General features: G+C 35.7%; 1 protein-coding gene across 2 annotated transcripts in view; it reads left to right on the top strand.

The window, feature by feature from the left end:
• The window catches only part of ENOPH1 (enolase-phosphatase 1), a 34,099-nt gene that overhangs the window by 12,633 nt on the left and 4,941 nt on the right, over positions 1-16,525 (top strand). The window contains exons 2-5 of one of the 2 annotated variants that reach the window (XM_079153334.1): positions 9,381-9,482; positions 10,939-11,141; positions 13,093-13,237; positions 15,385-15,508. In XM_079153334.1, coding sequence (XP_079009460.1) covers positions 9,381-9,482; positions 10,939-11,141; positions 13,093-13,237; positions 15,385-15,508 — 574 coding nt within the window. The remainder of the gene's footprint in view (positions 1-9,380; positions 9,483-10,938; positions 11,142-13,092; positions 13,238-15,384; positions 15,509-16,525) is intronic. The other variant, XM_079153335.1, reaches the window with a different exon arrangement.

The raw sequence follows: 16,525 nt of genomic DNA, 5'->3' as shown, positions 1-16,525 counted from the left end.
CTTTCCTCGATGTGTCTCTGTCTGGTTTAGGTATCAGGGTGATATTGGCTTCATAGAATGAGTTAGGGAGGGTTCCCTCCTCTTCTATTTCATGGAATATTTTGAGGAGTATTGGAATGAGCTCTTCTTTAAAGGTAGTGTAGAACTCTGCTGAGAACCCATCTGGTCCCGGACTTTTCTTTGTTGGCAGGCTTTTGATGACCTCTTCTATTTCATTGCTTGAAATTGATTTATTTAAGTTGTGTATGTCCTCCTCGTTCAGTTTAGGTAATTCATATGTCTCTAGAAACTTGTTGATGTCTTCAAGGTTTTCTGTTTTCTTGGAGTATAGATTTTCAAAATAGCTTCTAATTATGTTCTGTATTTCACTCGTGTCTGTTGTGATATTTCCTTGTTCATTCCGAATTTTAGTAATTTTGAGTTTTCTCCCTCTTTCTCTTTGTTAGTGTGGCTAAGGGTTTATCAATTTTGTTTATTTTTTCAAAGAACCCATTATTTATTTTGTCAATTTTTTGTATTGTTTCTTTTGTTTCAATTTCATTGATTTCGGCTCTGATTTTAACTATTTCCTGTCTTCTACTACGTTTGGTGTTGCTCTGCTCTTCTTTTTCTAGGGCTTTGAGCTGTAGTGTTAAGTCATTTATTTGTTGATTTCTACTTCTTTTGTTGAATGTGCCCCATGAAATAAATCTTCCTCTAAGTACTGCTTTCATAGTGTCCCAGAGATTTTGATATGATGTGTCTTTGTTCTCGTTTACTTCTAAGAATTTTTTAATTCCCCTCCTGATGTCTTCTGTTATCCATTCATCATATAATAGTGTATTATTTAATCTCCAGGTATTGGAGAATTTTCTGTTTTTTATTCTGTCATTTATTTCTAATTTCAATCCATTATGATCTGATAGAGTACAATGTAGTGTCTCTATCTTGTATTTGCTAATAGTAGCTTTGTGGCATAAGACATGGTCTATTTTAGAGAAGGATCCATGTGCTGCTGTGAAGAAAGTGTATTCGTTCTTTGTTGGATGGTATATTCTGTGTAAGTCGGTTAAGTCTAAATTGTTGATTGTGTTATTGAGATCTATGGTTTCTTTATTCAATTTTTGTTTGGAAGATCTATTCAGTGGTGAGAGAGGTGTATTAAAATTGCCTAGTATTATTGTGTTATGGACTATTTGATTTCTGGAATTGAAAAGGATTTGTTTGACATACATGGATGAGCCAATGTTCGGGGCATAGATATTTATGATTGTTATGTCTTCCTGCTTTATGGTTCCCTTAAGCAGTATGTAATGTCCTTCTTTATCCCTTCTGACTAGTTTTGGCTTGAAGTCCACATTATCTGAAATGAGGATGGATACTCCAGCTTTTTTGCTGTGTCCGTGTGCATGGTATGTTTTTTCCCATCCTTTCACCTTTAGTCTATGGGTATCTCTTTCTATGAGATGAGTCTCTTGCAGGCAGCATATTGTTGGATTTTTATTTTTAATCCAATCTGTCAGTCTGTGTCTTTTGATTGATGAGTTCAGGCCATTAACATTCAGGGTTATTATTGTGGTATGATTTGTATTCCCAGTCATTTGACTCGTTTCTGTTTTTTGACAGGCTTTGGTTTCTCCTTTATTTGGCTATTCCTTTAGGCTAGTTCCTCCCGTTGCTGATTTGCATCATTGTTTTTCATCTCTTCCTCATGGAATATTTTGCTGAGAATGTTCTGTAATGCCGGCTTTCTTTTTGTAAATTCCTTTAGCTTTTGTTTATCATGGAAGGATCTTATTTCATTGTCAAATCTGAAAGTAAGTTTTGCTGGGTATAAGATTCTTGGTTGGCATCCGTTTTCTTTCAGGGCTTGGTAAATGTTGTTCCAGGTCCTTCTAGCTTTTAGGGTCTGGATTGAAAAATCTGCTGATATTCTTATTGGTTTCCCCCTGAATGTAATTTGATTCTTTTCTCTCACGACCTTTAAAATTCTGTCTTTATTTTGTATGTTAGGTATTTTCATAATAATGTGCCTTGGTGTGGGTCTGTTGTAATTTTGTATATTTGGAGTCCTATAAGCCTCTTTTACTTGGTTTTCTATTTCATTTTTCAGATTTGGGAAATTTTGTGATATTATTTCATTGAATAGATTGTTCATTCCTTTGGTTTGTTTCTCTAGGCCTTCCTCAATCCCAATAATTCTTAAATTTGGCCTTTTCATGAGATCCCATAATTCTTGTAGATTCTGTTCATGATTTCTTACCATCTTCTCTGTTTGGTCAACTTTGTTTTCAAGATTAAATATTTTTTCTTCAATATCTGAGGTTCTATCTTCCAGGTGTTCTATCCTATTGGTTATGCTTTCTATGGAGTTTTTAACTTGGTTTATTGTTTCCTTCATTTCAAGGATTTCTGTTTTTTTTTTTTTCAATATCTCTAACTCTTTATTTAAATGATCTCTTGCTTCTCGTATTTGCTCTTTTAACTGTTGATTGGTGCGATCATTTAATGCCTGCATTTGCTCTTTCATCTCCTCCTTCAATGCCTGCATTTGCTCCTTCATCTCCTCGTTTGCTTCCCTGATTGTTTTAATTATGTACATTCTGAACTCCCTTTCTGACATTTCTTCTGCTGTGCTGTCATTGGGTTTTATTGATATAGTATCTAGGTTTGTTTGGGACATTTTCTTCCATTGTTTTCTCATATTGGTCAGATGTTAGTGGGACTCTGTGATATTGCAGATTTCCTCTATTGGCTTATAGTGTCCCTGTAGATTTCCAGTGTATCACCTCCCAACCTTCAGTAGCCTGACGTCTTGGAGTAACTTGATAATGCAGTGCTTCTGAAGAAAGCTGCCCCTAGCCCACTACTGGTTCCAGGGCTTGGAGCTGGCTCTGTGTGGAAAGGCTCACACTGGGGGGCCTGCTCCCAGAAGCTGGAGAATCTGGCCCTGTGGGAGGAGCCCACCGCTGGAGTAAGCAGGGCTGCCTGGGGAAGACTCCAACTGCCCTGCCCTACTCTAATAAGCAGCCCGAATCTGGGCCTGCCGCCCGTGCCCAGCTTCACCGGGTGGGGGAGACTCACCCTGTGGCTCTATTTTAGTCCAAGTCTCTCAATGTCTCCCCTTCTTGAATCCTGGGTTCTGGAGCAACTGGAGATGCAGTCACCCTCTAGTCCGCCATCTTGGATCGTCCTATTTATTATTTTTTTGACAATGCATTTGCTTTATTAAAGGATCTTTCAGTCTGCATAGGGAGAAAAACACACCAAGAACTATAAACCTTGGTGTACTGAGTTTAAAATATAGTCTAGGTTTAAGAAAAAAATAAAAAAGCCCACTTGGAACAATATTTTCTAATATGGCTACCTTTTTTTAAAGTTTTGTCCTTTTTAGTTATACCTGGGAGTAGAGGATAATTTGTTTTTTTGTTTTTTTGGTTTTTTTGTGTGGTTCTGGGGATTGAACCCAGGGCCCTCTGCTTGTAAGGCAAGCACTTTACCAACTGAGCTATCTCCCCAGCCCAATTTGACTTATTTATGCAAACATGGAGTATACCTTATTCAAATTAGGATCCCAATCTTGGGCATGATGTAGAGATTCACTGTGGTGTCTTCATATATGTACATAAGAAAATTACATCATATTCATTCCACTGTCTTTTCTATTCATGTCCCCTCTCCCGTCCGTCTCTTCATTCCCCTCTAATATAATGAACTTCTTTTCTTCCCTTCCCCCTTATCGCGTGTTAGCATCCACATACCAGAACATTTGACCTTTGACTTTTGGGGATTGGCTTATTTCGCTTAGCATAATTGTCTCCAGACCCATCCATTTTCTGGTAAGTATCATAAAGTCACTCTTTTTTATGACTGAGTAATGTTCCATTGTGTATATAAACCACATTTCTTTATCCATTCATCTGTTATAATGATATAACCATATCTGTTATATAGGTCACGTAGGTCGCTTTCATAGCCTAGCTATTGTGAATTGAGCCATTATAAACATTGATGTGGCTATTTCACTGTAGTATGCTCATTTTAAGTTCATAGGGTATATACTGAGGAGTGGGATAACTGGATCAAATGGTGGTTCCATTGCTAATTTACTGAGGAATCTCCATACTGCTTTCCAGAGTGGTTGCACCAATTTACAGTCCCATAGCAATGTATGAGTGTACCCTTTTCCCTACATCCTTGCCAACATTTATTGTTACTTATATTCTTGATAATTGCCATTCTAACTAGAGTGAGATGAAATCTGGGTGTAGTTTAATTTGTATTTCTGTAATTGCTAGAGACATTGAATATTATTTCATATATTTGTTGACCATTTGGATTTTGTCTGTGAAGTGTTCAGTTCCTTTGCCCATTTATTGATTGGGTTAGTCTTTTTTTTTTTTTTGGCATTAAGTTTTTGAGTTCTTATATATCCTGGAAATTAATGCTCTGAGGAGCAGGTGGCAAAGATTTTCTCCTTTTCTGTAGGCTCTCTACACTCTTTATTGTTTCCTTTGCTATGAAGAAGCTTTTTAGTTTGATACCATCCCATTTGTTGGTTCTTGATTTTACTTGCACTTTAGGAGTTTTGTTAAGGAAGTCAGTTCCTAAGCTGATGTGATGGAGTGTTGGACCTATATTTTCCTCTACTAGGTGTAGGTTTCTGGTCTAATGTCTAGGTCTTTGTTGCACTTTGAGTTGAGTTTTGTACAGGGTGAAAGATAGGAGTTAAATTTCATTCTCTTACATATGGATTTTCAGATATCCTAGCACCATTTGTTAAAAAGGCTACCTTTCTACAACTTATGTTTTTGACATCTTTGTCTATTATCAGACAACTATCTCTGTGTCTTCTGTTCTGTTCCATTGGTCTTCATGTCTGTTTGGTGCCAGTACCATGCTGTTTTTGTTGTTACAGCTCTATAGTATAACTTGGAAGTCCCATATTGTGATGTCTCTAGTTTGCTCTTCTCACTAAGGATTGCTTTAGTTATTCTGGGTTTCCTATTTTTCCAAATGAATTTCATCACTGTCGTTTCTAGTTCTGTGAAGAATGTCCTTTAATGTTCTATAATTTTCATTGTAGAGGTCCTTTACCTTTTTTGTTAGATTGATTTCCCAAGTTTGTTTTGAGGTTATAGTGAATGGCATAGTTTTCTTAATTTCTTTTTTAGCAGATTTGTTATTGGAGTATAGGAATGTGATTGAGGGTTAATCTTGTATCCTGCTACTTTGCTAAATATGTTTATCAGCTCTAGAAGTCTTCTGGTGGAGCTTTGGGGTCTTTTAAATATAGGATCATGTCATCAGCAAACAGGTTATTTGAGCTCCTCTTGTCCTATTTGTATCCCTCTAATTTCCTTCTCTTTCCTGATTGCTCTGGGTAGAGTTTCAAGGACTGTTGAACAGGAGTGGTGAAAGTGAGCATCCTTGTCTTGTTCCTGTTTTTTGATGAAATGCTTTCAGTTCTTCTCCATTTGGTTTAATGTTGGCCTTGGGTTTGTCATATATAGCCTTTATAATGTTGAGGTAAGTTCCTTCTGCCCCTAGTTTTTCTAGTGTTTTAAACATGAATGGGTACTATACTTTGTCAAATGCTTTTTCTGTATCTATTGAAATAATTATGTGATTCTTAACCTTAACTCTTATTTATGTGGTGAATTACATTTATTGGTTTTCACATGTTGAACCAAACTTGCATTGCTGGAATGAAACCCAGTTGATTATGTTCACTATGTTTTTAATGTGTTTTTGTATGCAGTTTATCAGTATTTTAAGGATTAATGCATCTGTGTTTATCAAGGATATTGATCTGAAGTTTTCTTTCCTTGCTGTCTTTGTCCAGTTTTGGTATCAGGGTGATACTGCTTAACAGAATTACTATGACAGTATTCCCTCCTTTTTCTATTTCATAGAATAATTTGAAGAGGATTGGTATTAGTTTTTCCTTAAGTCTCGTAGAACTTGGCTGAGAATCTGTCCCTTTCTGGACTTTACTTTGTTGGAAGGCTTTTGATAGCTACTTCAGTTTCATATTGATCTGTTTGTTTTCTATATCCTCGTGATTCAATTTGGGTAGCTCATGTGTCTCTAGGAATTTGTCAGTATCTTCAAGAATTTCTAGCTTATTAGAGTATAAATTTTCAAAATAGTTTCTGATGATCCTCTGGATTTAGGTAGTATCTGTGGTGATGTTTCCTTTTTCATCTCAGATTTTTTTTTTTTTTTTTTTTGGCGGTGCTGGGGTTTGATCCCAGGGCCTTGTGCTTGTGAGGCAAGCACTCTACCAACTGAGCTATCTCCCCAGCCCTCAGATATTTTTAGTGTTTTCTCTCTTTTGGTTATTTTGAATAAGAGTTTATCAATCTTGTTTATCCTTTCAGAAAACCAACTCTTTGTTTCATTGATCTTTTGCATTTTTTTTTTTTTTATTCTCAACTTCATTCACTTCAGCTTGCTAGATCTTAAGTGTAAAGAAAAATTACATTGTACATCCAGCTGAGGCCCTGGGTAATCCTAGTCTTGCTAACTGCTATGTTTTATAACATGCAGATACCCCAGTTTTTTTGTTCTCCAGTTGCAGAAGATTTTGGTTGTTTCCTATTTCTTTATTATCATATGCAGTGCTATAGTAGATACTCCTTTACAGTCTTCCTTGTGCACTGTTTTAAGAGTTTTTTCTATGGTACATGCCAAGGCAAGGAATGGCTGTGTATGTGCAGTTTTAACATCTTGTCAAGTGGGGAGCCAGTTTGCAGCCCTTCCACAGTATGTACAAGTGGTGGGTCAAGAGATGTTGAGTGGGGAAAAAGGAAGGGTGTGATGATGGACATAATGGGAAAATTAAGTGTTCAAATAAAATAGGATAATAGCCCAAAAGGAATCTTGCAGAAGTAGGAAGCTGTCACCTTTAACTCTTTTGAATTTCAGATCAAGAATTAGTTTTATTGATGCCTCAGTTTTTTGAATATTAAAAGGAAAAGAAAAAGGGGGGGGGGGGAAACTCTAGGTGCTGAGGACTTGGCTCAGCAGAAGAGCATTTGCCTAGAGTGAGCAAGACCCTGAGTCCCATCCTCAGCATGGCAAAAAAATAAAATAAAATAAAATAACCACCACAAACCTAATATATCATCAAACCTTTGAGGTTTTGGTTATAGGAAATACTATGCACACTAAAAAAAAAAAAAAAAGGTTTTATTATATCCTAATAATATCATACCTCAGGGCTGTTAGTGGGAAATAAAGTTTTCTGCCAGTTTCTCTCTCTCTTTTTTGGTTTTTCTTTACTGTTTTATGGTAATATGTAAGAAAAATGCAATAGTCCAGAAACACATACAAGGAAAAGAGGTAGTAAATGTTACCTTTGGGCAGGTTTTGGATTGTACTAAGCAGAAGAGTATGTGTGTTTGTATGTTTGGCACAAATCACTGTGTTAGAGCTGTTAGCACATAGAAGTGGCTCATGAGTTGAGTAATTCAATTTTTTTTTTCAAAAACATTTCTGGAAGAGTGGCATTATTGTATATTTTTTAACACACTTGAATGTCTGCTATTAAAAACATCTGAATTCTCCTATCTGCATTTGGTCTTTTTTGTAGTAGTAGCACTCATTCTATAGCCTCTGGAAAACTCCATTATGCCCTCTAAAAGAAGAAAAGTGAAAAAGATGAATGACATTTTAGTATTCTTATGAAAGTAGTTTGACCTGATAGGTAGCATGGAAGTTCTCAAGGACTCTCAGGGTTCTAGGTGACACTTTGAGAACCATTGCTTTTATTAAAGTACCTTTAACATTTTTAAAAGTACTTTTTAATGTTTATTGTCTATTTCTACTAGGCTTCTTGAGATTAGGAATCATGTATGGTTTGTTTTGTTTTGGTACCTGGGTTTGAGCCCACTGAGCCACATCCCCAACCCTTTTTATTTTTTATTTTGAGACAGGGTCTCACTAAGTTGCTCAGGGCCTTGCTAAGTTGCTGAGGCTGGCTTTGAACTTGCTATCCTGCCTCAGCCTCCAAAGCTGCTGAGATTACAACCTGCTCCACCATGCCCAGCTCATATATTATTTTTACTCATGATTATATTTCTAATTCTTCTCACAGGGCCTGCTTATATGAGTCATTCAGTAAATATTTGAGTAATTAAATGAGTGAGTGAATTAAATAAGCAGCCTTCTTGAATTCAATTATAATTTCTCTTAAAGTGTAGGACCTTCTCTGCAATGTGCACTTGTGTTCTGCACTCACAGCACATATTCATTTTCTGTCTTTTTTAGATTGGTTATTCCTAAAATGGTTAGTGAGCTACTACACCTTGACTTGCATAATATTTTGCTTTACTGTTTGCCTCATCCATTGCCCTGCAGTGTATTACACTATTCATCATTATTCCTTCTGACTAGCTTCTTAAACTTATTGTCAGTGAGGAACTATGACTTCCTTATCATCTAAATCTACTTCTCCATGCCCTACTCAAGAATTAGCATATCTTGGCACAAAGTATATACTAAGAAATATTGTCATGTACCACAATTTGATTTGAAAAAATATATATTTACACTACAGTTGTAGTAAATGTAAATATTTTGACTAAAGAGTGAGCTGGGCAAGCACAAGGCCCTGGGTTCAATCCCCAGCACCGCAAAAAAAAAAAAAAAAAAAAAAAAAGAGTGAGCTGGGGTGTAGCTCATGGGTAGGATTTGTGCGTGGCATGAACTGGGTTGTTGGTACAATCTGCGATGCCAGATAATAAATAAAATTTTGGTCAAAAAGAAGTGATTTCCAGGGTATATGTTGCTGATAGATTGTTTATTAGTGAATTGTTTTGCATATCACTTTCTCACACATTATTCTGTAAGTAGTCTGATTACCAAGAAAGAATTGTGGTAATCAAGATTTTTTTTTTTTTAACACTTGTTACAGACATCACTTTTTCAGCAGATATTTGTGTTATGTACTGTGGTATGCAATGGGGATATTTTTGGGAGCAGGACAGAGTCCATGCCCTCAAAGACCTGTGCTCTAGCAATGTAGTTCAGAAGTTGGCAGACTTTTTTTGGGTGGGGGCAGGGGAGGGACAAGGTAGTAAATATTTTGGATTTTGCAGACCATATTTCCTTGATCCATATCCCCAAATCTGTCATATATAGCTTCCAAATAGCCAGAAACACTACGTAAATAAACGAATGTGGCAGTGGACCAAATTTGGCTAGGGTTTGTAGTTTACCACCTCATGGTGTATTTCACTTGTTTATTCGTCTCTGTCTCTGTCCTTATATAACTATATCAGCAATTTTCACTGAGTTCCATTGATTTATTTGTTAAAATTAGCTAATGGATCTCATCATACTATTGGCAAAAGCTAACACTTTTTTCCCTTTTTTTTTTTTACTCTCTTATCCAGGACATTTTATTTCCTTACATCAAAGAAAATGTTAAAGAGTATCTGCAGACACATTGGGAAGAGGAGGAGTGCCAGCAGGATGTCAATCTTTTGAGGAAACAGGTTGGAATATTTCTCTCACATTCTCCTGTTGAGGATGACTCGAAACTTAGAACATACTCTGAGCATACTGTAAAATCAGTACAAGGGATGAAAGTTGTAGTGACTTTCCAGCTTAGGAATTCACAGTACTTAATTAAACCACCAGGTCATGGCAGATTGTTGTTTATAGAATTGTCTCTTTCAGGAGCTGTTTAAATTACATTAAAATATCACTTATTAATAAAATGAAGCCCTTTCTGGTAGAATGCAAGAGGTATTGTGCAGTCTTATTGCATGTTTCATTGATGTCGCCGTGTAACAGTTTCTCGTCATTTTCCACTCCACTTACTATCTCAGGGTGGGAGTCCTCACTACTCCTTTACAGTGTCCTGCGTCCTCACACCCTGATGCTCACCACATTTCTTACCATTCGCCCTTGGCCTGCCCTTTAGACTCATGTTGGTGGCGTTTACTTCATTCTGCCCTCTGTTCTCACCCAGTGTTCATTCTGTCTTCTCCTTTTTTACATTCTGTGCTAAGGAACTTCTGTTCTCTTGATTTTCTTATCAGAATTGCTTCAATGGCAAAAAAATGCTAGGATTTAGGACTGTAAATATAGTCATGTTCTTTGAATCATGGGGTATTTGTTGAATTTTCTGGATAACTCGGGGTTGGTCTGAAATATTCTCCCCACAATCATTAACTTCTTTATTATCTTAACCTTGTTCTTGAAATATACATAATCCCCACCCCACCCTCGATGCATGTCTTGCTTTTTTTTTTTTTTTTATAAATGGTACTGGGGATTGAACCCAGGAACATTTTATCTCTAGACTACATTATTTTGAGACAGGCTCTAAGTTACCCAGCCTGGCCTTGAATTTATAATTCTTCTGCCTCAAGCTCCCACGTTGCTAGAATTACAGGTGTGCACCATCTTGCCTGGCTTCCCTTATTAGGTACATTGTCACAAAATTATTGTTCTAAGTAGCCTTAGGGTTTTTGCAAGATGTGGGAGATTATGGAAGGCTAAATGTGAACCCATTGTATTACTTTACTAGCTTCTTTTCATTAAATCTAGCCATAAACTAACTTACAAGATTTTGTTTCTATTTCAGTTAGTTATAGTATGGAGAAAATGATCAAATACAATTGGAATCCTGGTTTGTTGATTCTACTGAGTGAACAAAAAAGCCAGTTGTTCTTATATCATTATGTGCTCATTCTTCTCATGTACAGTGTGCCTTGTGTTGTAAATTTCAGCTTTAGCAATCTAGCAAAGACAATATAAATTTATTAATTATAATCCCATTTCTTTTAGGGGGGTCATTCTTTTAGGAATCATTCTTTTAAGAATCATTTGCCTAATGATAATTCTAGGGCTTATGATAGTTGAAAATTGGTCTGCCTGGGGTCTCATTTTTAATCATCTTTTTAAAAATGTGCAAGAAACAAACTTAATGTTTCCAATTTAAAGGCTGAAGAAGATGCCCACCTGGATGGGGCTGTTCCAATCCCTGCAGCGTCCGGGAATGGGGTAGATAACTCACAACAGATGATCCAGGCCGTGGTAGATAATGTGTACTGGCAGATGTCTCTGGACCGAAAGACCACAGCACTCAAACAACTGCAGGGCCACATGTGGAGGGCAGCATTCACAGCTGGGAGCATGAAAGCAGAGTATGTGCTCAAGTGACTAAACATTTCACCAAATATGTTTCTCATTAATCTTCTCTCTCCATTGTAAGCTACATGATTAGTAAAATTGATACATAAGCATTGTTTTAATCTAACAAGTGAGTTATTTTGTTTTTGTTTTGTTTTTCAAAGCTGAGCTAAAGGATTTCACTCAGCTCTATCCCGAGATGTTCATGTCTGGCTTTGTGGATGGTTGAAGGAATTTTAGACTTAGTTTAAAACAACTTCCTAGAAAATGATGATTTCCTTTAACTAAGTCATATTGGATCCTTTGCACATGAGTGCTGGTCTATTTCCCAGAACCAACAGATCACCCACTTTTTGCTCTGTTAGAAAAGGGAGAATGCTATGAAATTATGCACCCATTATTTTGGAATTACCCAGAGAATATTGGCACTGCCAGCTTTTGTTATGCTATTGTGTTTTCCACAGACCCTATGAGTCTTGGTTAGGGGGTTCCTGATATTTCTTTTGCCTAAGGAGGCTCATGAGTATCACATTGCTGAGAGTTTCTTAGTAAGAAAACCCTCAGATCCAAGACTTTATAGCTGCCTATATTTCTTTTGTATTACTATCAAGTAAGATATCATTCCTTTATGTATGTTACAAATATTTTATACTTTTTTAAAGGATACACTGAAATTCCAAGTTATGCCAGTGATCTGGGAATATCAGCTAGCTTATTCTATATAACTTTCCAAAGTATGGAGCCAAGAGATTGTTCTCCCAGTAGTTGGCATTTCTTTTATTCCTTAATTATAAATAAATCAGAATACATTATCTTAAACTTCTCAAGCCCTGCTTTGGAACTGTAACAGCCAGTGCAAATGCAATACAGAAAAATCCAGAGTAACACCCTTACAATTATGGAGACTGATTTTGAACATGTTGATCTCCTTCTTTCAACTAATGCAATATATTAGCTGTTTTATTCAGTAGATTTCTCTGACATTTTCTAGCTAATCTTTTAAAGAAGATTGGTTCTGCATCTCAAGTTCTCATGCTTTTCTTTTCACTTAGTTCCCAGGATATTATTTTGACCACTAATTATGGAAGATACTGTAGAATTAATAGGAGACTCGGAGTGTCAATAATCAGAAAGCCAAATAATGTTGTCTCTTAATTGATTTGTTCTGAATGAAGTTTTTTTTTTGTTTGTTTTCTGTTTATTTTTTTTTCTGTATAATAAAACTTTAGCCAGAACTTTCTTAGTTCTAAAAATATTTAATTCCATTTTCTAGATAATCAAAGATTTATAGCATTTAGCCCCCAGACTTGGGTTTGTTTTTGTTTTTTGTTTTTTGTTTTGTTTTTTTTCATTTTTTTTTTTTAGATGTACGTGTTTTAATTTCCATGTTTTATTAAAGCTCAATGGACATAAATTAGACTTTTCTTTTCATTAATTATATCAACGATTAATTACAATGTGAATACAAAGGTATTAATTACAATATTATTGGTTTTTGCTTTTTTAAGTTCCTTAATTTTTTAAAATTTTATTTGTTCTTTGAAGATATATATACAAGACAGTAGAATGCATTTTGGCATATTATATATACATGGAGTGTAACTTATTCTAATTAGGATCCTATTTTTAGGGTTGTACCTAATGTGTAGTTACCCTGGTCGCATATTCAAATACAAGGCTAGTAAAATTATGTTCAGCTAATTCTACTGTCATTCTTATTCCCTTCCCTACTTCCTTAACAATTTAAAAACCCACTTTCTTATTTCCTTCCTTTATCTGTAATCCCTTTACATTTTCAAAAGCTATTCTCTCCACCTCTAGTAATATCTATTAAATCAGAGGAGTTCACACTCTGTAGAGTTGGTTCTTATGTTATCATTTGAGCACAAGTAGAGAAACCTGTATCATCTCTTTTATCTGATTTTAATCTGATTAATGATGAGTTCCCATATTCTAACTTGGTAGTTTTCCCTCTAGGTTCTTTGAAGATGTTGTTCCAGCAATCAGGAAGTGGAGAGAAGCTGGGATGAAGGTGTATATCTATTCTTCTGGAAGTGTAGAGGCTCAGAAACTATTATTTGGGCATTCTACAGAGGGAAATATTCTCGAGGTAGGTTACTTGGTTTGCTTTGTTTTGACACTATCAAATCATGAAATGATAAAAGAAATGTACTACAGATAATCATTCAGATAATTACATTTGTACATGCTGAGAGGTTGCAAAGAGAAGTGGAAAAACTGGTGAATATATTATAGAGAAGGATAAAATGTTTGGTGCCAGTTTTTCCTGTCAGAATCTCAAACATTTGGGGAGAGTTTGTTAAAAATGCAGATACCTGGTCCCTGCTTTCTAGGTTGTTTTTTGTGGGTTTTTTTTTTTTTTTTTTTTTTTGTACTAGGGTTTGAACCCAAGGGCATTTAACTACTGAGCTATATCCCTAGCCCTTTTTATTTTTTATTTTGAGACAGGGTCTCACTAAGTTGCTTAGGGCCTAAGTTGCTAAGGCTGACTTTGAACTTGTGATCTTTCTGTCTCAGCCTCCCAAGCCACTGGGATTACAGGTGTGCACCACCAAACCTGACTCCTTCCTAGCAAATCTTAATCTGTAGGTCTGGAAGGAGGATCGGGAATCTGCTTTTAAACATCCACTCTAAGGAAACAGATAAGGATAGTCCTAGAACCAGCTATCATATGTATGTAAAAACAGGTATATATCCTAACTCATGAGCTAATGTGTGAATCAGTTATCTTGCCAGTATTAGAAAATCAATAACCCAAAAGAAACTAATGGAATACTTCTTTTGGTTGTTTAAAAAAGAGGTAAAACGAAAACAGTTAATCACTTTCCATTATTGAATTTATAATTTCCTCTACTTAAAGTAGTTAAAATTTACTGTCTTGGAAAAAAAAATAAAGATGCAAAATTGGATCATGTGAAATGCTAAGAAATGCATAAAGACTTCATTTTTTTGTTTTGTTTTGTTTTGTTTTCCCCTGTGGTGCTAGAATTGAACCAAGAACCTTGTGCATGCTAGGCAAGCAAGTGCTTTGCCACTAAGCTGCATTCCCAGCTCTAAAGTAAATATTTATCAAGCCTCTACTGTGTACAGAGAATACTTGGGCTGTGGAGGTTGTTATATTCTGATTTTAGTACTTCCCTACTTTTCGTCTTATAAACCAATAATGAAATCCTTTAATAATCAACTGTTTCCTGAATACAGATATAAACATTTCTGCTCTAACTAATGAAATAGGCAATAAGGTGAAAGTAGATAGGACATGATAATTATCTGCTGAGTTCAATAAAAAAAAAAAAAAATCTTCTCTAGTTACCGAATAAAGCAAATGGAGAGAAAGGAATTCTGCAAAAATAAATCTTAACTAAAGTCAAAAATCCTTAATATTGCCTTGATTTGTCTTCGAGTCATCAGTAGAATTGTTTTTATTTTGTAAAAAGTTCTGAAGAGATTCAGAAGATCACATCATCATAGCCAATCCTAAATATGGACTTACTTTAACTACTATTGGTTAAATTAGATATATTTGACTCCAGTTGTTTTTAAGACAGCAAGGACATATATTAACAATAGGGTAGAATTTTAAAATGTTTTAATTAGGAAATCAAAGTTTCTTGCAGGTAAAGTAAGAGCTTATTAATGAGGAAGGTTAGAGTAATCTTTTCATTCTAGGATCAAAAGGGTAATATTCAGAACCTTTCAGCCAGAGTAAAATCCAATCCAGTCCAGTATGTTGTTTGAGTACAGATAGTGTTTTAAAAGTAGACTGTAGGGCATATGTATTTTAAATAATTTTGGATATAAAATAAATGCTAATGAAAACCAAGTGGATTATTTGTTTTGTTTTGTTTATTTTATTTTAGTGCTGGGGATATAACCCAAGGACACTAAGCTATATCCCCAGTCCTTTTTTTATTTTTTAAGACAGGTCTTGTTAAATTGCTGAGGCTAGCCTCAAACTCGTGAACCTCCTGCCTCAGCTTCCTCACTAGCTTGGATTACAGGTGTGTACCACCATGTCCAGCTCATCCAAATTTTTTTTTACTATAAAATCTTTATACTTACCTTTTGGAGCCTATATAAAGTCTTCTATTAAGTACATTTTCAGTAAATATTTACTGAATGAGTAAAACGGCTATGATTGTCATGTGTTTCAGGGGAAAGGGATACAAAATAAAAGGGATTTAGTGTGTTACAAGTGCACTTGTAGAGTTAGTCTTTCTCCTTCTCTTTGGTCAGCTTTTTGATGGTCACTTCGATACCAAGATTGGACACAAAGTAGAGAGTGAGAGTTACAGAAAGATTGCAAACAGCATTGGATGCTCAACCAACAACATCTTGTTTCTAACAGATGTTACCTTAGGTGAGTAACTATGCTTTATTCCTTCCTTCCTTTTTTTTTTTTTTTTTTTTTTTTTTAAGGTGGAGAATCTTACTGTATTGCTCAGACAGGCCTGAAACTCCTGGGCTCAATTGATCCTCCCAAGTAGATAGAACTACATGTACATACTACTGTGCCCAGCTCAGGCATACTATGCTATGTACTACAGGAGAGGAATTGGGCCTGATACTATAAACATTTCTTTAAAGAAAATTTGAGAATCCTTGAAATATAAAATAGCTTAATAAAAAGGAACAGTGAGCCACATGACCCACCTTCCTCTCCATGTACCAATCCTTCAAAGTCATGTATGGGGAAGTGACATGGAAAGACTAATTTTGTTCATTTTACTCCATCCTGGTACCCTACCCATCACTCTGTACATACACATTAATAACATGGGAGTAAAGCAGAGGGAGACTATCTTTGTGATCATTTCCACAATAGGTGACCATAGGTGTTTGTTAGTTAAAGATAGTAAAGTCATAGTGAACCTTGACCAGATGCATTTAACAGCAGTGAAGTCATCTATACACTTGGGGCAGGGGTATAAGAGAGAGAACTTTAAATAATTGAAGCAGTTTTGTCTGTCATTTTGATCTGTGAGCTGCCCCATAATGAGCAGGAGCCTCATCTCTGTCTTCCTTCAGTTGGGGGTCTCTTCTCTAGACACCCATCAGGTAAATTTCAGGCTTCATTGTATTAATTTACCTTTTAAAGACTCATTTTTTTACCCATCATTACCCTTCTTATTATATACAGTACATTAGCGTTATACTTATTACTTTAAGGGTTGAATGTGCAAAATAGCATGAACTGTCCTTTGTTATCATTATAAATTATTTCAGTAGTAGTTTTGACCAGATTGGAAACTCGCGTTTTAGAATCTGTGTAAGAATGTGAGTCCTCTAGAGAATTATAACATAGATGAAGGGTTCTTGGGGAATGTAGTTTCTGATTCCTACTTGCAAACCCCTTGCTAGGAAGGCTTCCCAAGTT

This window comes from Sciurus vulgaris (assembly GCF_902686455.1).
Source record: "Sciurus vulgaris genome assembly, chromosome: 9".
Taxonomy (NCBI): domain Eukaryota; kingdom Metazoa; phylum Chordata; class Mammalia; order Rodentia; family Sciuridae; genus Sciurus; species Sciurus vulgaris.
Note: the sequence above shows the minus strand (reverse complement) of the source record. Positions and strands in the feature narration are given on the sequence as shown.